Source organism: Impatiens glandulifera, unplaced genomic scaffold (assembly GCF_907164915.1).
Source record: "Impatiens glandulifera unplaced genomic scaffold, dImpGla2.1, whole genome shotgun sequence".
In the NCBI taxonomy this organism is placed as follows: Eukaryota; Viridiplantae; Streptophyta; class Magnoliopsida; order Ericales; family Balsaminaceae; genus Impatiens; species Impatiens glandulifera.
In genome coordinates, this window is record NW_025919501.1 from 120,187 (window position 1) to 144,931 (window position 24,745).

The window sequence follows — 24,745 nt, forward strand, 5'->3', positions numbered from 1 at the left end:
TTTTATTTTTAAAAAAATCCTAACAAGCAAACCGAGGTTGAATTTCTCGAACCTCGAGATTTTCACGGTAACCTAATATGACGGGGTTTTTCCGGGAGTTACAAATTCAATTGTATTAATTATATTGAATATATTTTTCTATTCTAATATTATTCGTATTTTATTAATTATTTGACACATTAATTACATATCTTAAAATTATTGTAATGTTTGTTTTATTGAAATTTTGTTATATCTTTATCGTGTGCATAACACGAGAATCCTAGTAGGATATATAATGATGCTTAAGTGCAAATTGTTTTAATTTACCGGTCGAGAGTTGTGGTTATTTGGATATATAAATAAATATATGTGTGTGTGTGAGTAAATTGATATTTGAAAGTGTTGTTAATTTTAATATATATATATATATATATATATATATATATATATATATATATATATATATATATATATATATATATATATATATATATATGTGAGAGTAAATTGATATTTGAGTTGGGTCATAATGACCCACCCATGAATTGAAACAATTATATATACAATGATGTTTAATTCCAAATTGCTCCAATTTGTCAGGTTGAGAGTTATGGTTAATTTAGATATATTTGTAAAAGTAATGGATACTTGAGTCGGGTCTTAGGTTGACCCAACCATAAATTGAAACAATTAAATTAAAAAAATTAAATTAAAAATGTTATATATAAGTCTCGAACTTACAATCTAATAATATAAGTACAACACTTTAATTAGTTGTGCTAAAAATACTTTATATATTAAATTTTATATAAAATTTGATGAGCATATGTGTTTGCTAACAACATAAGTTCAACATTTTAACCAAAAAGCTAATATGTTTTATATTTTAAATTCAATAATTTAATATGTATATAGATAATGAATTTATTAAGAAAGTTTTATAATATCAATGTGTATGTATCTCTGTAAGTATTAAAAATTTGCACACCAATTTAAAAAATTTAATAATTATTTTGATTTATTTTATAATAAATAAAATAAAATAAATAACTCCAAAGCCAAAACCCAATTAAAACAATTAATTATTTTGATATAAAGCCTAATCAATGAAGAAAAATGGCCAAAATAAAAAATAAAATTTTAGAATAAATGTTATACTTATTTATCTTAAAATAATTTTAGAAAATAATCAATGGATTAAAATATAAAATTAAGGATGAAATGAGGTACCCATTTCATACCCAAAAATTATTTATTTAACCCTAAAATATTTAAAAAATAATAATAATAAAATTAATTGGTAAAATATTTTCCATATTTATTTTAACATTTTGTGTATTTAAAAAGATCAAAATTAAAGAAATAAGTGTAAAAAGAAAAATCAATTTTAAATAAACCTTTAAGATTTTAATATTAAAATAAAAGGCGTAATCGGGTGTAGCCGAAATTCTAGAAGAATACTTCAGAAGAAACTATGCCCATCGGATGAGCGTTGGATTTCATCCAACGCTCTATTAGCACCTACGTAACCCACTACAAACAAAGCCATGCGCACAAGAGAAGCACTAGATAGGCTAACGCATGTTATTCGAATCGCTAACAGACCACCCAAACGCCAACATCGTTGGAGAGACCACTAACGGAACGCGCTAAAGCCATGATACGATGTCATTTTGATTGATACATTTTTCTTCATCGCGATCGCCGGAAGGATAAAGATGCAGTCCCATCTTTGATATCTCAAAGATGAAATACAACATACAACCAACCTATCGCCTATTGAAAGGCTGAAATGTTCACCCTACCATCTTTGTATGTTTTCTGTTTATGGTGTTTTATGGTTGGATATCAATCCTAAGATTATTTATAAACTTTCTAGTAGGTTAGAAATAATCAATCAACCTTTAACAGAAAAATCCAAATTTGAATTTAAAAAAAAAAAACGAGTTTGTTTATCTTGGGCTAATTCCCTTGAATCCCAGCCCAGAAAGCATCCCAACACGATTGTAATCTTGTTGGGCAACTGTTTGGATCATGTTTGATCAAAATAAAAAATTTCAAATTAATTGAAAATTTTGAGTTCTTGATTTGATCAAAGAGAACGATCAATGTTCTTGTGTAGGTACCTGTTAGATAAAATTAGATCGGTTAAATAGAACTTAACAAAAACAAACTTCTTGTGCAGGAAACGGTCAAGTTACTCAACCGGTCAAGTTACTCAACCGGCCAAGTTACTCAATCGCTCAAGCAATCCAACCGAACAAGAACCTAACCGAACAAGAAGATAAAACCGGTCAAATCAGAAGGCCAAAATCATTGAACATTCGGTCAATCAGAAGCTATGGAAAAACCGGAAGTCATCCGGTTAACATAAACAACCGACCGTACAAATAGATACTTCGAGTATCTGTTGAGGATGATACCGAAGGGACAGACTTTAGTATTGCCATATTCATACAAGTCTGAGGACAGTCTGTAGGCTGCAGAAGATCGTCCGACAAGATCTTTCCACTCCGGGATAAATCAGAGACGCAATCTTCCAGGTACAGGCAACTGTCCAACCGATAATTGCCATATTGAGTAAAAGACAAACCTAGCCGGTTTGACCTACGCACTAAAGCTTAGACCGCCAGGTCTGAAGCCTAGACCGCAAGGTCTGAATCACTGAACCTCTGCTCAACCAATCAAACTCAAGGAAATGAAATGTGACCGTTGGCACATTTCACCTATAAAAGAAGGAGCTGAAGAGGAGTAAATGTAGTTCCAAGAGATTTCAACAACCCAAGTTTTGATCGTACGGTTACCAACTACAAGCTCTAAGATTTATTGCAAGTTTATCCCTCTACAAGGTTTAGAGCTTAAGTGTGTATTTGAAGTGTGATTATAATTTCGGTGAGAATTGTACGAGTGTTATCGAGCAGAAAATAAGTCTCGATCGGATTGTGTTTGTGTATTCCTTAGTGAATATCCTTCTCGCGGTTTCGAGAGGAAGGGGTGACGTAGGAGTTTATCTCCGAACATCCATAAAATTCTGCCTTGTTATTTACTCCCTAACCGGTCTTGTGCTCTAACCGACTCTACCTAAACCGACTCACTAAATCCCAAAAACCGACCCAGCAAGCCCAAACCGACCTCATCTAAATCCGGTTATGTCCATCTAGTGTGTGTGCTGCTTCAACTTGAAACAAACCACTTCCGCGCTTGAACTCGGTTCAAGGGTTTGTGACAGTTTGTGTAGTATTGAAACCCCGAGGTTAATCTCTAACCGGATTAATCACCAACCTTTGAATGAGACGCGCTAACCGGTCAAACCCCGGTTCCCCAGCCGCGACCTAGATCCTAACAATTGGTATCAGAGCAGTTAGTTTCAATACTCAAGCAAACATGTCGTTTGATAGGCCCCCAATGCTAGAAGGTGACGACTTTGCCAACTGGAAGGCACGCATGCACCTGCATTTAATCACCATGGATGACGAGATGCAGTTCATCCTGACCGAAGGACAAATAAAGATTGATAAAGATAGAAAGGACTGGACAGCTGAAGACAGGAGAAGAAACAATCTGGACAACCATGCCAGAAACCACATCTCTAACGGTTTGGACAAGAATACGTTTTGCAAGGTCCGAGATTACAAAACCGCAAAGGAAATATGGGAAGCGGTGATTCAAATTTATGAGGGAAATGAAAGAACATAGGAAAACAAGATAATGGTGGCTACCCAGAAGTTTGAAAATATCAAGATGAAACCGGGAGAAACAATGAGAGAATACAGTGACCGGTTCACAGATGTGATAGACGAGCTAGCAACTCTTGGCAAGAAGTATGACAACAAGGACGTCTTCATGAAAGCGTTAAGATCTCTTCCAAGTGCATGAGATATAAAAACAATGGTGATGAGGGAATCAAATTGCCTAAGAAAGATGAAGCTACACGATGTATTCGAAGATCTTAAGGCATATGAGTTTGAAATGAGATCTATGACTGAAGATGAAGTCTCAGCCTCAACCTCAACCAGAGCATTGGTCACATCCACAGAACCGGTTGCTCCTGCACCGATCAGAACCGCTGAACAGTTCACCGAGGATGCCATGGCAATGCTTGCACAGAAATTTGGCCAATTCATGAAGAGAAGCTAACCCACAAACAACAACTATAACTAAGGTGATAAATCTAATATTAGATGTTATAACTGCAACTGTTTGGGACATTTTATCTGGGAATGTAGAAACCAAGACGGGATGACCGGAAACCGGACGATCAGAATCACCGAAATAACTATCAACAAACTGGTGAAGTAAGTGAAGTTCAGAAAGCACTGATAGCCGATGATGGAGGAAGCTTATGGGCTCACAGTGACAGTGATGATGAACTCATATGCCTCATGGAAAATGAGGAACATGTATTTGACTATCCCTGTGATGAATTTACTAAAGATGAATTATTTAATGCACTAAATGACATGGTAGCAGAATATAAGAACCTATTAACATTAATACCCACCCAACTAAACTTTAGAACCGACCCCATAACACCTAACTTGACCGAACTAAAAATCACTCAACCTGATAGAATCCCGGAAACTGAGATAGCACCGGAACCATTCTCTGAGATCAAACAGTTCGAGGAATCAGTACAAGAGCTGACCGAAGAGGATGAGGCCCGAATTCAGTATAGAATACTTGCATGGAAAAGATCCAGTGACATGGTAAACCAGATGTCTAAGTACAAAAGACATCCCAAATGCAAATTTGGTCTTGGGTACAAAGACAACGAATCCGCCAACCGGAACCATCTAGACAAAATAAAGCTTACAAAAGGCAACCTCCCCTTTGTAAAGTTCGTCAAGAGTTCTTTAACCGACGAAGAGCAACTAAGTGCCTCATATTCGGAAGACGAACTAACTTACGTAAGTCCAACTAGCTCTGAAAAATGGTTTCACCCTGAGAAAAGGATAGCCAACCGGCCCAAAGGTAAGAAAGTCGAACCACATAAGTTAAACCAAAGGCCACCTCTGAACAAGGCACCTTTAGGAAAGTAGAAAGACTCCAAACCAAGTGTAGGAAAACTAGTTAGAACCATAACCGGGAAAGTTGTCCGACTTATTAAAGTCTGGATACCTAAGGGACTAATCGCTTGTAGACCCAAGTAAATGTGGGTACCAAATAGTTGTAAATATGTATATTTTGCAGGATATGAATAAACGGCAAGAAAACTCCGAGTGGTACCTGGATAGCGGTTGCTCTAGACACATGACCGGGAACAACAATCTTCTAACCGACATTAGAATAGAAACCAGTGCAATGATCACCTTCGGTGACAACTCAAAAGGTAGAACTGTGGGCAAGGGTAAGATTGTCCATGGTAATTTAACAATTGATAATGTACTCTTAGTTGAAAACCTACATTTTAACCTTTTAAGCATTAGCCAAATGTGTGATGCTGGATACACGGTAGAATTCCTTAAACATGCATGCTTAGTTAAAAATTCTCAAGGTATCATACTACTAACCGGAAATAGGTTAAGAAATATATACAAGGTAGATTGAAAAAATAAAGTAGAATACCCTGTCTGCATGGTAGCAAAAACCGATCAAACCTGGCTGTGGCATAAGAGGTTAAACCACTTAAACTTGAAAACCTTAAACTATATCCGCGGTAAAAAGCTAGTTGAAGGAATTCCTGATATAGTATTCAATAAGGATAAGGTTTGTTCAGCATGTCAAATGGGTAAACAAACTAAGTCAACCTTCAAGAGTAAATGACACATTCAATCTAGCCGATGCTTAGATCTCCTTCACATGGACCTATTTGGACCGATTAGGGTCGTCAGCCTAGGAGGTATGCTTTACACTATGGTAGTTGTTGATGATTACTCTAGGTATACATGGGTGATATTTTTGGCATCCAAACGTGAAACCGCATCAAATTTGATTACACTGCTTAAACGTTTACAAAATGAAAAATCAACACGAATCGACAACATTAGGAGTGATAGAGGAACCGAATTTACAAATAGTACTCTAAATGCATTTCTTGATGAATCCGGTATTATACACGAGTTGTCTAGTGCTAGGACTCCTCAACAGAACGGTCTGGCTGAGAGAAGAAACCGAACTCTCAAGGAAGTCGCACGGTCCATGATAGCCGATTCGGGTATTGCCTAGAAATTCTGGGTTGAGGCTATCAATACTGCATGTCACACACAAAATCGGTCTCTGATTAACAAGTTTCACAACAAAACACCGTATGAAGTATAATTTGATAGGATTCCTAACCTTAAGTACCTTAAGATTTTCGGCTGTAAATGTTACATTCACATAAATGGCAAAACCTACCTATCTGCTTTTGATGCAAAATCCGATATTGGAATCATGTTAGGTTACTCAACAGTTAATAAAGCTTATAGAGTATATAATACTAGAACTTTAACCGTGGAGGAATCACTTCATGTCGTTTTCGATGAATCGGTTGAAAGCAACACTGCATCATCTACACAACAGATTGGAAAACAATCATATCCACTTTGATATTGAAGATGAGATTCCGGTTTTCAGACGGTTTGTCCATGACCAAATGGGTAATGATGAAACCCAGTCGGATCAAGCTTTCACACGGCAAGAAGCTGACACCTCGGTTCAAACTGAGGAAATCGGTCGGTCTGACACTCTTGTTCAGCCTACCGATATGTCTAGCCTTGATCAAGTAAACGGTGATTTGGTAGACGCTCCTGAACCGAATCTCAAAAGAAACAAAAATCATCCTTCTGAGCTAATTATAGGTGATCCTTCAGAACCCGTTCGAACTAGGCGACAAATCCTGGAGGAATACTTTAATTCCGCTTTCATATCCCAGATTGAGCCGAAAAGAGTGAATGAAGCATTGTCAAATCCGGATTGGATCTTGGGAATGTAAGAAGAGTTAAACCAGTTTGAGAGTAACAAAGTCTAGTACCTAGTCCCTAGACCGAAAGATCAACCGGTCATAAGAACAAGATGGGTATTTAGAAATAAACTAAATGAAAACGGTTTGGTCACGAGGAACAAAGCCAGATTAGTGGCACAAGGATACAAACATGAAGAAGGCATTGATTTTGAAGAATCATTTGCCCATATAGCTAGGATTGAAGCCATTAGGATTTTTCTGGCCTTTGCTGCATTCAAAAATTTTAAGATTTTTCAAATGGATGTCAAAAGTGCATTTTTGAATGGTGAACTACGTGAGGAAGTATATGTTGAACAACCACCCGGTTTCAAAAATGCTGACCTTCCTAATCATGTATACCGCTTAAACAAAGCATTGTACGGTTTAAAGTAAGCTCCTAGAGCTTGGTATGATACACTAACCGCATTTTTGTTAAAACATGATTTCACCATCGGTTCGGTGGACAAAACACTATTTAAATTTGAGAAAAAGGAACATATCCTACTTGTTCAAATATATGTAGATGATATCATCTTCGGTTCAACCGATCCTAAGCTATGTGATAAATTCTCAACCTTGATGACTAACAAATTTGAAATGAGTATGATGGGAGAATTAAGCTTCTTCCTAGGTCTTCAGGTTAAGCAACTCGATGGAGGAACATTCATCAGTCAACCTAAATACACAAAGGAACTTCTAAAGAAATTTGGGATGGATACATGCTCCTCAGCCACTACCCTAATGAGCTCATCGTTCAATTTGGACAAGGATGATGACGGCCAGGCAGTAGACCTGACAACTTACCGAGGAATCATCGGCTCCCTCTTATACCTGACAGCAAGTAGACCAGATATACTATTTGCAGTTGGTGTGTGTGGAAGATTCTAGGCTAATCCAAAACAGTCTCACTACACAGCCGCAAAGCGAATCTTGAAATACCTAAAGGGAACTCCTGAAGTCGGTTTGTGGTATCCAAATGACTCATCTTTTAACCTCACAAGTTACTCAGATGCAGATTATGCAGGTTGTAAAGTTGACAGAAAAAGTACCAGTGGAACATGCCAATTCCTAGGAGATCGGCTTGTTTCATGGCACAGCAAGAAATAGACATCGGTTGCCACGTCAACCGCAGAAGCTGAATATCTAGCCGCCGAAAGCTGCTGTTCACAACTTCTATGGATCCAACAACAACTGAAGGATTTCGGTATCACAGCCGAAGAATCTCCAATATTCTGTGACAACACAAGTTCCATAGCAATCACTTACAATCCAGTTCTACATTCTAGAACCAAGCACATCGACATAAGGCATCAATTCATCCGGGAACATGTCATGTTGAAGCATATCCGCTTGGAATACGTATCAACAGAACAACAAGTAGCCGATATCTTCACAAAGCCTCTACAGGAAGCTAAGTTCTCTCACTTCAGAAACATACTTGGTTTAACCGATCTTAATCAGCTTATCTCCAAAAAATGTCTAAAAGGGAAAATCGGTTCGGAAAGACAAAACCGGTGGTTCCTGCTAAATTGTCGGATTTCAAATTCACCAAGGTACCTATTGAAGAACCACTTTGTTCATCAGTTAGAGTAAACTGACCGGTTACTTAGTGCATGCACCAATTAACCGCATCGAAACGAATGACTGAAAACCGACCGGTTTGGAAATAATGTACTCCGGATTATTTGGTTTCCGAACAAAAATGGAATAATTATCTGTGTTTAGGTTTATCTGTTCTGAAAAAATACCTTTTCAAAGAAAAATGGTCATACCTCAAAAGACGTGAAGATATGATATCTTTCATCGTCCAGGCCTATGACTCACATCCTAGGTTGTAGACATGCTTATTTCATGCAATTCGTCTTATCCTATGGTCAATAGAGTACATTAACTGTCACCCACTGGATAATACTATCATCCCTCCACTAATATATAACTTGGGCAAACATCAGACAAAATATTCACAAGTATCAACTTATCCTCTCACTAAGACAAAAATGTATCAGTTTCCAAACATTCTCCAAGTTGATTTCGACTATGCTCAGAGTATAGAGCATTATGAAATCTTCAAAATGCTCAAGTCACTTGAAGATACCGGTCTAAAATCTTTCCTAGATGACAAACATGTCATCTTTCCGAAAACCGTCTTGGAGTTCTTCTATAACGCTAGGGTTTTCCGTGGTACCCCCATTTCGACACCCTCATTCAATCTAGGGTCGGAGGAACCGTGTTTGATTTCTCGGAAAGTGATTTCGCCAGATGCTTCGATCTTCCGAAGCAAGGGATCACTGATCTGAACGTCCCGGCCGGACTGAAAGCTGAAATCTCCTTGAGCTTCTCTCGGTCAAACCATCCGGTCAATGACCACGGTGCTAGGTCATCATTAAGAGCTGAATACCAGCTACTCAATGATATCATCGGTCGTGGCATCCTAGGCAAGGATGTGACCAACACCTACTGTGCTACAACTATCAATATGATGGCCGCTATCACAACAGATACGTCGGTCAACTGGTCTAGGGTGCTATTCGATGTCCTGATCTGGATGATCAGCATCCGTCAAACCGGCCTTATTCCTCAGATCAGCTGCCTACTCATGGAACTCGGTGTTCCACTTTGTCCAGGTGAAGGACTGAATCAGGCCCAGGTCATAACCAAGGAAGTTGCCGACTCATTCTATGAGCGGTTCGAGAAGGCATGGAAAAGGAAGAACCGACACCTCAACTCCTCCGGCAATTAAGTCACTCCTTCCTACAACCGGTCATTTTGCTGCACGAACCGATTGTATCACTATGATCATTTCGGCTTAGACTATGTCTCTTTTCGGTTTTAACTATGTCTACTTCAGTTTCTTGTATCTCCCTCTCATTAATGAAAAGTAACTTTCAACTTCCAACTACATGGGAAATTACACAAACTTAGTTACTTTCTAACTAGATTCTCCATCTCGAGCTCCGCAACCGGTCAAAAGTAACTCCTTCCCAAGGAGTTTTAGAAACATAAATATTCCCTTCATAAATGAGACAAAACTGAAAATCTGCATTAAATGCCCCTATTTTCCATCCAATTTCAGATCTATATAAGGAACCCCGCCTTATCAATTCACCATACATTCAAACAAATCAAAATTTCTTAAACTCTCTCTCTCTTAGCAAAGCCTGAAAGCATGTCGAGCCGAACACTAAGGAACTATTTGAGCATTGATTTCGACTCAGTCCTTCAACATGATGATCTGGAAACGAAGGAACTTATGTTTGAATCTCTAATCAATACCGGCCTTCGTGATTTTCTCGAAGAATCCGGACCTATGCTCATTCCAGAAGTGCTGGAATTCTTTAAAAATGCATCCATGAGTGGGGATCTCATTGTCTCCGTGGTGAGAAGGCGCACCGTTTTTCTAAACGAAAGCGCATTTGCTCAAATGTTCAATCTACCCACTGAAGGGTTTTCCGATTTCCCATCCCGGGTGGGCAGTGCAGCGACCGACTATTCGGAACTGTTCTCCGGAACGAGGTGCCGGTGGAGAACCACGGTCTGAAAACTCGCCTTGCCCACCACATCCAACTCCTTTACAAGATTGTCAACCGATCTATCATTTGTCAATCTCCGAACCAACACTACTCTAAGAGAGTGTTCGACATGATGACCTACATTGTCAGCAATACACCCATCAATTGGTCATCGGTCCTCTTCAAAATCCTGAGGACTATGGTGGAGACTAAGAGAGGTCTCGGCTACGCCCCTCATATAAGCCGGCTCATTCTGGCAAATAGTCCAGATTTTGGACCGGGTACACCGGCGTCTCCATCAAATGTTCTCGATGAGGAAGGGGTGGAGGACAAACTCTCTAGAATCGTTATTACATAAGTCATAATTATGTATCTTGTGTTTTTCAAACCGATCAATGTATCGGTTTCTATCATGTTTCTTTTATTTCAATTATTATCTGATTTTTAAGCTTGATAACCGGGTCAAAAATCGCAATATTAGAATATCTATCTAAATAACCAACCGGCTGATATCGCTAAACTACCTCGTTGAAAACCGGTAAAAATCGAAAACCGCTTGCTCAGCGGTTAAATAACCGACTCACTTAATAAACGGTTACAAGAAAAACCGCTTCATCGCCGGTTAAATAACCGCATCAAAAGCCCGCTCAAATCTCCCGCCCATCACTTCCCGCCTCTCGTTTCCTGCCCATAGCTTTTGGAGGGAAAATTCCCGCCCAATCCTGATGTGATGGTTCGCGGCGGTTGGAATTCCAACCCGTGACTATAAATATGGTCCTTAGCCATTTTCTTTAATAAACGTGAAGTTGTTCAAATAAATAAAAAGAGTTAGGATATATGGTTTATAATTTACTCACTCGATGCTTGAAATATGCGGCAAACGTTTCTCCACTGGACTCGTTGTTATAATCTCTGCAAATAGATCGAATATTAAATAGCACACTCTTTAATGCTAATTAGTAACAGCCACATCGAATCTTACATGTAAAAAGGTTCTGCTTAGGGACAATTTTTCAAAATGTAAGAATGAGCTGTCACTCGATTGATATAATCCAAGTTGTATACTTTTCCGTTAGATAGGTCTTCCAACGATGCAAATATTGAAATGCCCGAGATTTTAGGTTGTGCATTTTCTTGCTCTTGTTCCTCCATATACCTGGCACATAAACTAATACTCTCATTAACAAGATAGCTCTCGCTTATAGAGGCTTCGGGGTGGTTATTATTCCGCAAATATCTTTTCATTGTACCCATGTAATGTTCAAACGGATACATCCATCGATACTGAACAGGTCCTCCAAGAAAAGCCTCAAATGACAAGTGAACCGGGAGATGCATCATGATGTCGAAGATTGACGGCGGAAAAATCATTTCAAATTTGCAAAGTGTCAATGTAATATCCATGTACAATTGTTCGAGGTCCTCTCGAATCAACTCTTTGAAGCACAACAACCGAAAGAAACGAGACAAATTTACTAACGCATCATACACATTAATCCCGAAATCATGACTCTTTAATCCCGAAATCTTTTTCTCTTCCAAATTTACACAACCGCCGATATTTGAGCAAAAGCCATCAGGCAACTTGAGATCTTTCAAGAAGTTACAAAGACGTTTTTTATTTTCGGATGTCAAAGTGAAAGGCGCTTCTGGATAATGAACAACTCCTTCATCATTTATAGGATGTAACCATGATTTTATGCCTAAGAGTTCTAAGTCTTTACAGGCTTTAGGACCATCCTTAGTCTTCTTTTTCACATTCATTATTGTTCCCAACACGCTATCACAGATATTTTTCTCAATATGCATCACATCCAAATTATGTCTCAATAATAGTGATTTCCAATAAGACAGACGGAAGAAAATGTTAAGTTTGTTCCAATTGTCTCCCCATGTTTCATTATATATCTTGGTTCTCTTGCTCAAATCCGCACTAAGAATTATGTCTTCTAGGTCTCGTGCTTGCTCGTAACTTTCTTGCTCGACCATCAAACGACTCTTTATCCCTTCTGTATTTGTGCTTCGGTGGAAGGAAGCGTCTATGACCCAAGTAACATTGTTTGGAACCATGAACCAATCGAAGAGATACTGTGTCGTTGTTACAACAAGGACAAGCGAATTTACCTTTCGTACTCCAGCCTGATAAATTCGCGTATGCGGGAAAGTCGTTAATGGTCCACAACAATGCCGCTCGCATGTTAAAGTATTGCGAGGTGTGTGCATCAAACGTTTTCACAACTGTTTGCCACAGTTCATGCAACTCTTCGATCAATGGCTGGAGAAATATGTAAATTGCATCTCCCGGACTCTTTGGACCCGGAATTAACATAGATAAAATGAAATTGCTAGAATCCATGCAAGTCGTGGGTGACACGTTATAAGGAACGAGAATAACCGGCCAAACACTGTATGATTTTTTCCCATTTGCAAATGGTTGAAACCCATCGCTTGATAAACCCAGTCTTACGTTTCGAGATTCTGAAGCAAAATCTGTATAATTTTTATCAAACGTCTTCCAAGTTAAGGAATCAGCGGGATGTCTCAACGTATCACTATCAACTCTTCCTTCTTTATGCCATCTCATTATTGGAGCCATTTTTGAGGACATGTATAGTCTTTGCAGTCTTTGTATTAAAGGGAAATATCTCAACACCTTTTTTGGAATGAATTTCCCATTTTGCTTCTCTCAAACTATCCCACTTGTTTGGTCGACTATCCATCTTGAAAGACCGCAAACTCTGCAAGAATCTTCATTTATGTCGTCCTTCCAAAATAGCATACAATTGTTCTTACATGCGTCTATCTTGTCATATTTAAACCCGATATCAGTAATGAATTTTTTACTTTCGTAGTATGAGTTTGGCAATTGAGCGTCAATCGGTAATATGTAGTCTTTAAGTAGATGCAGCAACATATCGAACGAAGAATTCGTCCATTGACATACATTTTTTATGTGAAGTAGTTTCAGTAGTGCCGATGATTTCGTTATTCGAGCACCTTCATACAATGGTCGTTTGCAATCATCAAGCAATTTATAAAATCTATGCGCATCTTCGACTGGTTCATCGTTGCTCGGGACGTCATTAACGTTGGGGAATATATCGTTTATAAATTCGTGCATATAACGTTCTTCATAGACCTCTTCATTAACTGTATTATTCATCTCATGTCTCGCATCGTTGAATTCCGGCACGACATCCTCCAATTGATCATCGTCATCATCATCATCATCATCATCTAAGTCATCGGCATCTTCATCGACATCGTCATTAACCACTTGAGTAGTACGTCTCTTTTCTCCATGAAAATACCAATACTCATAATGAACATTTATTCCATAAATGATGAGGTGAGTCTTCACTTCGTCTATTTCCATAAACGGCGTGTTCAAGCATTTCACGTAGGGACATTTCACGGTTTGTCGGGATGTATTCCAAAGAGCATACTCGAGGAATTTGTCAACGCCTTCCTTATAATCTGGATGATCTCGACGTAAGGTCATCCAGCTTTTATCGGGTACTTCCATATTTCTAATAAAATGGAAAACAACCCGCATTAGACTAATCCAATCTAATAAATCTAATTAAGTCTAATTTACTTAATTAGACTTTCATTTATCTTAGGTCTAATCCAACAATATTTCAATCATACCTAAAATCCAATCTAATCAAAACAATGCAATTCTCACCTAAAATCTAATTCATTCATACATAATTAATACCTAACTTCAAATCAAATATAATTCAACAATATTTCAATCATACACAATTCATACCTAAAATCCAATCTAATCAAAACAATTCAATTCTCACCTAAAATCTAAGTCATTCATACATAATTAATACCTAACTTAAAATCAAATCAAATTCAACATTATTTCAATCATACACAATTCATACCTAACTTTAATTCAAATCTAATTCATTCATACAAAATTCATACCTAACTTTAATTCAAATCTAATCCAACACTATTTCAATCATACACAATTCAATTTATACCTAAAATCCAATCTAATCCAAACAATTCAATTCTAATTCATTCATTCAATTCAATTCATTCATTCATTAAAAACATTTAAAACTTACCTTATTTAGCAGTTGTGTCGGCGGCGACGGTGGAGGAGGGGGCTGAAGGTGGAGGAAGCTCGACAATCTTCACTAGACGGTGGATGAAACCTGATAACAATAAATATAATCAAACTCAATATAAAACATATTATACATAAATGTAACTCAATATAACCAAAAACAAACTACAATCAAACTAACATTAAACCAATCTAACCTAAATCAAACCAAAATCTAACCTCAATCAAACCAACATCAAACCAATATAACCTAAATCAAACAAAAATGAAACCAAAAGCAAACCAACATCAAACCAATCTAACCTAAATCAAACCAAAATCAAACCAAAATCAAACCTTAATCAAACCTTAATCAAACCTTAATCAAACCAATCTAACCTAAATCAAACCAAAATGAAACCTCAATCAAACCAAAATGAAACCAACATCAAACCAATCTAACCTAACTCAAACATCAATCAAACCAAAATCAAACCAACATCAAACCAATCTAATCAAACCAAAATCAAACCTCAATCAAACCAAAATCAAACCAACATCAAACCAACATCAAACCAATCTAACCTAAATCAAACCAACATCAAACCAATCTAACCTAAATCAAACCAAAATCAAACCTCAATCAAACCAAAATCAAACCAATCTAAACTAAATCAAACAAAAATCAAACCATAATCCTAAATTAAACAAAATCTAACATAAATCAACCTAAATCCAACAATTCCAAACCAAATCTAACATATATAACATCAATCTAATACTTCAGTAAATCAATCATTCAAACAGATTCAATCATACCAATTGATTCAATCAGATTCAATAATAACATTAATAATTTCTAAATCTAACAAATCCTAAAAACTAACCCTAAAATCTAACATATATAACACTAATATATATAAATAAACCTGAAATCCAAGAACTGACCTTCAATCGTCGGCTGAGGCGCGGTTGACAGCGGCGGAGGCGCGGCGGCAGATCTTCAACCGGATCCACGGTAGATCTTCAACCGCTGGCGGCTTCAAGAGGGCGGCGTCTTGGCGACTTCGTCTTCTACGGGGCGACGTCGTCTTCTTCAGCGGAGGGTGTTAGATGCGGGAGGCGGCGAGTCTTATAGGCGGCGCTGGCGAAGTGAAGCGGCGGGAGAGAGATACGGATCGAAGAAGAAAAAAATGGGAAAGAGAGAAAGAAGGGTTTTTTTAATTAAATAGTTGATTCCCGAGAGTTATATGAAAACTCTCGGTTTTTATTTAATTAATTCCGAGAGTTTTCATATAACTCTCGGTTTTTATTAAAATAATCAAAATCGAGAGTTATACTAAAACTCTCGGTTTTTTATGTTCAAATTCCGAGAGTTTTCATATAACTCTCGGTTTTGATTATTTTTTTACATTTTTACAATTAAATTTAAATACATAAAACCGAGAGGTTTTGGTAAATCTGTCGTTTTTTATGCATATTTCCGAAAGTTATATATTTAACTTTCGGTTTTACAACATGACAAATTGTTAAATTATTTGGTTTCTCACTTTCTAATAACGTTGAACAACATTAATTTAACACATTTGATATCCTTAAAACATTTCCCAATCCATATGATCAAACATTACACAAATACATAGGATAATCATACATAAACATTCATATACACTTCTCTTTATGATCAAACACATTTTGAACATTTTAACATTAAACACAATCTAAAATTTTCAAATAAAACACACACTTGATAATATTAGTTAGACGTCTAGATTATAACAAAAAAAACCAATTAATTTAACAATTTGTGACATAATAATTCCGAGAGTTAATCATAAAACTCTCGGTTTTTATGGGTATTTCCGAAAGTTTTACTCTAAACTCTCGGAATTACCATTTCACAAATTGTTAAATTAATTGGTTTTTAATCTTCTAATGACTTCGAACATTATTAATTTAACACATTTAATAACCTTAACACATTACATAAGCCATATCATCAAACTTTATACACATTCATGTCATCATAAACACAAACATATAAATATACTTCTTTATATAATCAAACACAATCATAAACATTTTAACATTAAACACAATCTTAATTTTTAAAAAACAACACACACTTGATTAGATTAGTTAAGATTCTAGATTGGAATGTATCAAACCAATTAATTTTCCAAATTATGATTTGGTAACACCGAAAGTTAATAGTATAACTTTCGGTTTTTATGGGTTTCACCGAAAGCTTTAGGAAAACCTCTCGGTCCTCACCTTAAACAGAATGTTTTTAGGAAGGATCAAAACCGAAGGTTTTCAAATAAACCTTCGGTTTTTACCCTTCCCATACTTAGAAAATTTTAAGATTTTTTTAAACAAGGGTCAAAACCGAAGGTTTTCAAATAAACCTTCGGTTTTCACCCTTCCCATACTTAGAAAATTTTAAGATTCTTTTAAGCAGGGGTCAAAACCGAAGGTTTATTTGAAAACCTTCGGTTTTTACCCTTCCCCATACTTAGAAAATTTTAAGATTTTTTTAAGTAGGGGTCAAAACCGAAGGTTTATTTGAAAACCTTCAGTTTTTACCCTTCCCCATACTTAGAAAATTTACAGATTTTTACTTAATAGGGGTCAAAACCGAAGGTTTTCAAATAAACCTTCGGTTTTACCCTTCCCCATACTTAGAAATTATTTAGATTTTTTTAAGCAGGGGTCAAAACCGAAGGTTTATTTGAAAACATTCGGTTTTTACCCTTCCCCATACTTAGAAAATTTACAGATTTTTACTTAATATGGGTCAAAACCGAAGGTTTTCAAATAAACCTTCGGTTTTTACCCTTCCCATACTTAGAAAATTATTTAGATTTTTTAAGCAGGGGTCAAAACCAAAGGTTTATTTGAAAACCTTCGGTTTTTACCCTTCCCCATACTTAGAAAATTTATGGATTTTTACTTAATGGGGGTCAAAACCGAAGGATTTCAAATAAACCTTCAGTTTTTACCCTTCTCCGTACTTAGAAATTATTTAGATTTTTTTAAGTAGGGGTCAAAACCGAAGGTTTATTTGAAAACATTCGGTTTTTACCCTTCCCCATACTTAGAAAAATTTCAGATTTTTACTTAACAATGGTCAAAACCGAAGGTTTTCAAATAAACCTTCGGTTTTTACCCTTCCCATACTTAGAAAATTATTTAGATTTTTTTAAGCAGGGGTCAAAACCGAAGGTTTATTTGAAAACCTTCAGTTTTGGCCATGCTGTTTTTTTTTAAAAAGGTGAAAAGTAAACAAAAATAACATAATTAATTAACAACATATTAAAACCAAACCAAACCAAACCAAACATAATAATAATAATTCATGAAAATTAAAACAAAACACATAAAAATATTGTCACCGTTCGTACGGAAAAACAAATAAACACATAATTAATCTAGAAATTATTAGATGGGGTGGGAGGAGGGGGTGGTTGATTCAGTCGACTCCTCAACAATACAAGTTCCTGTTCGAGATTCTCTAATCTCTGGGCCATTTCGGCCCTGTCCGCTTTAATTTCACTAAGCAATCGGCCTCTTTCCGCATCCCTCAATCGGATTTGCTCCATTTACAGCGTCATCTGTCTCACCTCTTCCTCACGTGCCGCAATTTCTGTTTGTGCTATCAGATTCTGGTAACACAGATGTAGTTTCTTCGGTGTACGCCGAAGACTATTTCATGAATCACCCATCCTAAATCAATGAATCAAACAAATAATTTAAACTACCCTAAATCTAGATAATATATATAAACTACATTATAAGAAATATACATCTAATATAAACAAAAAAAAATTATGAAACAAACCTGAAGCGAGAAGAGAAGCGGCGTGGAGGAGGCGGCGGTTGCGGCGCGGAAGAGAGAGAAAGGAGAGAGTGGAATGAAAAAGAGAAGGGTTAGGGTTTGTATTTATAGAGGTAGATACCGAAGGTTTTCATATTACTTTCGGTTTTGATATTAGTCAAAACCGAAGGTTTATTAAAAATCCTTCGAAAATAACCATTACCAAACTTAGAATTATTTTTAATTGAGTCAAAACCGAAGGCTTTTTGGAAAACCTTCGCAAAAGAGAATTTCAAAAAAGGTAAAACCGAAGATTCTTTGAATAACCTTCGCAATTAAAAATCTCCGGGATTGCAAAACCGAAGGTTTTTGTAAAAGCCTTCGCAATTAACCCACATCCAACACTTAGAATTATTTTTGTTTTTTTTGGAATCTAAAAACCGAAAGTTCTACAAAGAACTTTCGGTAATAATTAATAAAACCGAAGGTTTTACACCCCTCTCGGAATCTATTTATAATCCCGAAAAATTTACTTCTCTCGGTAGTATTTAGGAGAGTTTTATAAAACCTTCGTGAAAAATCGTCATAAAGGTCGATTTTTTACTAGTGGAATATCCTTACTTATACTATTAAATTTAGAAAAATAAAATATTAATTAATAATTTTAAAATATTATACATAGTCTTTTAGAGCTGCAACATAGTCTTTTAGAGTTGCAACATAGTCAGCAATTTTTTTTTATGATTGAGATGAAAGAGTGTAAACTCACAATATTGTTCAATAATTTATAAAAAAAAATATTATTGATCAATTGTTGTTTATGCCAATTATCAATATCACTATTTGATTTGATATACATTTTGGAGACCTTTTTAGTAAAGATATTTAATTGTTTATTTCTGTTTCAAATAGTGGGTCATAATGACTATCTAAATTTGAAAGAAAAATATTTCTCATATATAAAAGGATTTTTTTTGTCTTAATATACTATTAGTTAAGATCAAGTCAACACTACTATCATTTTTGTAACAATATTTAAACAAGCAGTAAAACATTCTCTTTGAATGTAAATTCTCCTTTATGTATTAAAAAAAACATGTTCATATTATTTAATTTTACTGATAGACCTTTAACAAATAAGTTGAAAACTTGATTTCATTCACTTCCATCACCGGATGGATACAAACACAAACTCAGACTGAAAATCCTTTTCATAACTCAAGACTCACACGAAGATAATTATTATGATTATTATTAAGGGTGTTTCTGCGAACCTCTTCTCAGCCGGAAATGTCAATTGACTTCACCTCCGGCTTGTTCTCGGGCTCCTTTGGCACGGTCACCTTGAGGACGCCGTTCTCCATGGTCGCCTTTATCTGCTCCATCTTGGCATTCTCCGGCAACCTGAACCGGCGCTGGAACTTTCCGCTGCTCCGCTCCAGCCGATGCCACTTATCGGTCTTCTCTTCCTGTTCTTTGTTCCTCTCCCCGCTGATCTGAAGAACCCGATCTTCTTCGACCTCCACTTTGACCTCGTCCTTCTTCAGCCCAGGTAAGTCTGCCGTAAACACGTGAGCCTCCGGCGTTTCCTTCCAGTCGATTCTGGCGGCTGCGAAGGCCGAGGTCTCGCGGTGAGAGGAATTGGAGGAGGAGAAAGGGATTAATCCTGATTCGAAGGTCGAATCCCAGAGGTCTTGAGAGAAGGGATCGAAGAAGACGTTGCTTCGTCGACCACCAAAAATGCTCGGAATTAAGGCCATCTCTGTGATGTGCCTGTGAGTTTAAGCATTGATTGTCAGAAAATATAAAGTTGTTGGACTTTATTGATGTTAGTGTATATAATATAATAATATATTATATTGATATATTATTATATTATACAATATAATATATTATATTATTATATTGTCTTTTATACCATTAGGGTATATTTAATTATTAATGGGCTTGGGCCTATATGTATAAGTAATTTAGGGTTCTAGGCTAATTACTCCTATATAAGGATTGGTTGTAAAGGTTGAATAGACAACACTCAATATTTTTCAAGACTTTTTCTTCTTTAGCAAATATCTATTTTCCAGAGTTTCATATCTTCATAGCTGTTCTTAGAAAGATCCAATAGTCAAAGCCAACATTTGGTATCAGAGCGAGATTGAAGAACATGTCGTCGACAAGATCAACCAGAGATGCGGCGGCAATGAAGATTGGAAGAGAAGGGAATGTGACGCTCTCCTATCCGTTACTCACGAAGAGTAACTACTCGGTTTGGGCATTAAAGATGCGGGTAAACTTACAAGCACAAGGAGTGTGGGAAGCCGTGATGCTCGAAGATGTCGACGAACGGATGGATAGAATGGCTCTCGCCGCCATCTATCAAGCACTCCCTGAAGATGTCCTTCTCATGGTGGTTGAGAAAGATTCCGCTAAGCTAGCGTGGGAGACGCTAAAGACAATGCATGTTGGAGTGGAGAGAGTCAAGGAGGCAAAAGTACAAACCTTGAAGACACAATTTGAGGCGATTCGTATGAAGAATGGGGAATCGGTGGACGATTTCGCCATGAAATTGACATCCATTGTGACTGGTATCCGCTCGTTAGAAGAGAAGGTGGAGGAGATCTCCGTCGTCAAGAAGTTCCTTAGAGCCTTACCACAAACATACATGCAGATCGTTACAACGATCGAGCAATTTGGTGACCTCAAGAATATGACCGTCGAAGAGATCGTCGGTCGTCTCAAAGTCCACGAGGAGAGACTTCGCGGATACGGAGACCAAGAGGAGGAGCATCTATTGCTCACGCATGAAGAATGGATGTCACGAATGAAGAAAAACGGAGAAGCTGATTTTTCTTCTGGATCATCGAGTCGTAGTGGCAGCGGTGGAGATAACCGAGGTCGTGGCAAAGGGCAAGGTCAAGGTCAAGGGCGAGGTTGTGCAGAAAGCTCACCTCGACAAGAAGGTACCAAGCCCCGCAAAGACAAGAGCACAGTGAAGTGTTACGCTTGTCAAAAGTATGGGCATTACGCGTCTAAGTGTCCTAACAATAGGTCTGACGGTGAGGCAAACCTCACTAGCTTCTATGATGAGGAGCCATCATTAATGTTTGCTGAGGTAGTGACGAAAGCTTTGCCCGAAGAAGATGATGCAAACCTCGCTATCTTCTATGACGAGGAGCCAATATTAATGTTTGCTGAGGGAGACGAGAAGACAAACCTTGAAGAGTTCATGCAAGAACCGTCCAAGGAGGAACCAGATGTGGTGTTGTTCAGTGAAGAGAAAGTCATGGAGAAACTCCTCGCAAGTGGCGATGAGTGTAATCACACCGATGTGTGGTACCTTGACAATGGAGCAAACAACCATATGAAGGGCCATCGAGAGAAGCTCAATGAGCTCGACGAGAAAATTACCGGAAATGTGAAGTTCGAAGACGGAAGCAAGGCACACAAGTTTCCTAATTCATCTTACGGGGAAATCTATGTGAGCAGAGACGCTATATTAGATGAAGAGAAGAAGTGGGAGTGGTGCAACAACAATAACAAGCTCGTACAAAATCCCGTGGAGTTCGGAATCCTACGAGATGTCTATGTGGAGGCACCACTAATAGAGATGAATCCTGATGAATTGTTGTTTCTCACCACCGATGAGCCAACAACATATCACGAGGCGGTAGTCGAAGAGTCGTGGAATGAAGTCAAGAACAATGAACTCGAGTCTATCAGGAAGAATAAGACATGGGAGCTCACCGACTTACCACCCGATCACAAGACCATCGAGTTAAAGTGGGTTTTCAAGTTGAAAAGAGACAGCGAAGGCAACATCCTCAAGCACAAAGCGAGATTGGTAGCAAAAGACTATGTGCAGAAGCAAGGCGTTGACTTTGAGGAGACATTTGCACCGGTGGCGAAACTTGACACAGTTAGGTTAATTCTTGTCATCGCAGCTCACCGTGGATGGGAGATTCACCATTTGGATGTCAAATCAGCATTTCTCATTGGTGGCATCGAAGAAGAAGTCTATGCCGCCCAATCTGAAGGCTTCATCATCAAGAATAAAGAGCACAAGGTGTATAGGTTATACAAGGCTCTTTACGGACTACGTCAAGCACCAAGGGCGTGGAACACTTGCCTCAACAAGAGAATGATGAGTCTTGGTTTCGTGAAGTGTTCTCAAGAGCAAGTTGTGTACATGAGAAACCATGGAGAAGAAGTATTCATTATTGGCGTATACATCGACGACTTGATTGTGACAGGATCAAGCATCAAGGGTGTTGAGGAGTTCAAAAAACAGATGATGAAGGTGTTCGAGATGAGTGATCTCGGGCTACTCTCGTACTATCTTGGTATCGAGGTGGATCAGAAGATAGATAGCATCGAGGTGAAACAGGAAACTTATGCGAAGAAGGTGTTGAAACAGTTTGCAATGGAGGACTGTAACTCGAGTAAGTATCCAATGGAAGCAAAGTTGCAGATCGGAAAGGATGTGGAAGGAAGCATAGTTGATCCAAAGGAGTATAGACGTATCATCGGGTGTCTCAGGTACTTGACGCACACTCGACCCGATATCTCCTATGCAGTTGGCATAGTGAGTCGATACATGGAGAAACCTACCACTCTACACCAACAGACAGTAAAACACATTCTTCGTTACGTGAAGGGAACGACGAGTTATGGGATTCAGTTAAAAAGAGGACGAGAAGTTGAAGAACTCGTTGGTTTTACTGATAGTGACTTAGCTGGTGACACAGACGACAGAAAAAGTACTGGAGGGATGGTGTTTTATCTCAACGGGAATCTGATCACGTGGCAATCTCAGAAGCAACGAACTGCTGCTTTATCTTCATGTGAGGCGGAGTTTATGGCAGCTACTGCAGCGTCGTGCCAAGGACTTTGGCTAAGAAACTTGTTGAGCGAGGTGCTTGGATGCGAGCCGAGGCCAGTAACCCTCTATGTTGACAACAAGTCTGCAATAGCGTTAATGAAGAACCCGGTGTTTCATGGACGTAGCAAATACATCGACACTCGGTTTCATTTTATCCGTGAATGCGTCGAGAACCGACAGATCATTGTAGAGTTCGTAAGCACTAGAGAGCAGCGTGCAAACATTCTCACTAAGGCACTAGCAAGAGTCAAATTTGTAGAGATGCGAGAGATGCTCGGCGTGAAGTATCTCGAACCAAATCAAGCTTATGGGGGAGATTGTGAGTTTAAGCATTGATTGTTAGAAAATATAAAGTTGTTGGACTTTATTGATGTTAGTGTATATAATATAATAATATATTATATTGATATATTATTATATTATACAATATAATATATTATATTATTATATTGTCTTTTATACCATTAGGGTATATTTAATTATTAATGGGCTTGGGCCTATATGTATAAGTAATTTAGGGTTCTAGGCTAATTACTCCTATATAAGGATTGGTTGTAAAGGTTGAATAAACAACACTCAATATTTTTCAAGACTTTTTCTTCTTTAGCAAATATCTATTTTCCAGAGTTTCATATCTTCATAGCTGTTCTTAGAAAGATCCAATAGTCAAAGCCAACAGTGCCGATTATCTTGAAAATCGATAGAAAGCTTTCACTTTGTACAAATATATATATCACTTCAATACTCTGCACTTCACTTCACTTGGCCTTGGATCGGCTGCGTGCTAGTGCATTTAAAAGCCTGGAGACACAATTCTAGTAACTTCGAGGGCTATCTCACATGGCCTAGAGATCTAATCATCATAGAACTAGTGTACAAACACGATGACCTCTCTATTCTATATTATATATACAAACATGTTCCTTACATTTCAAAAAGTAATTAAATAATTTTAATTTTAATGAACGTAAAATATTCCTTATTTATAATTTAAAATATATATTTTTGATTTAAAATTAATGATAAAAGCAAATATTTATTAAATATTTAATTAAATTAATTAATATTATATGATCAAACAAATAATATAAAATACAAACCATATAATTAAATAATGATAGTAATAGGAAAAAAGAAAATACAAATAAATTAAAACTATATTAAATATAAATTAAAATTATATTTAATGAGAATATAAATATGTCAAAGTTTATAATGAATAAATAATTTTTTTTATCTAAATTTGAATAAATTTATAGTATTAATTAAGGTAAAAATTGATTGACAAAAAAAAAATAATAGTAAAATAGATAAAACATGATAGTGAAATAAAACTTATATGGTTCTATTACACGTTAATAATGTCACTTGTAAACAATTATTTTTATCTAATTTAATGTTTTATTATTTTTCTAGTTAAATATTTTTAAATTATAAAACATAGTTGTCAAGTAACTTTCGAAAAATCTTTATTTCCTTGAAAAGTTCGTGGTTTGAGAAATTCAACCTCGATTTGCGTATCAAATTTTTTTTTAAAGTAAAATATTATTTTAAAATATTTTGAATAAAA

General features: G+C 36.9%; 1 protein-coding gene across 1 annotated transcript; it reads right to left on the minus strand.

The window, feature by feature from the left end:
* Positions 1-19,541: 19,541 nt before the first annotated feature.
* LOC124918070 (18.1 kDa class I heat shock protein-like) lies at positions 19,542-20,062 on the minus strand. Its single transcript, XM_047458328.1, has one exon. It carries the CDS (start codon positions 20,057-20,059, stop codon positions 19,580-19,582), a length of 480 nt encoding a protein of 159 aa, XP_047314284.1. The 5' UTR covers positions 20,060-20,062; the 3' UTR covers positions 19,542-19,579.
* Positions 20,063-24,745: the final 4,683 nt, after the last annotated feature.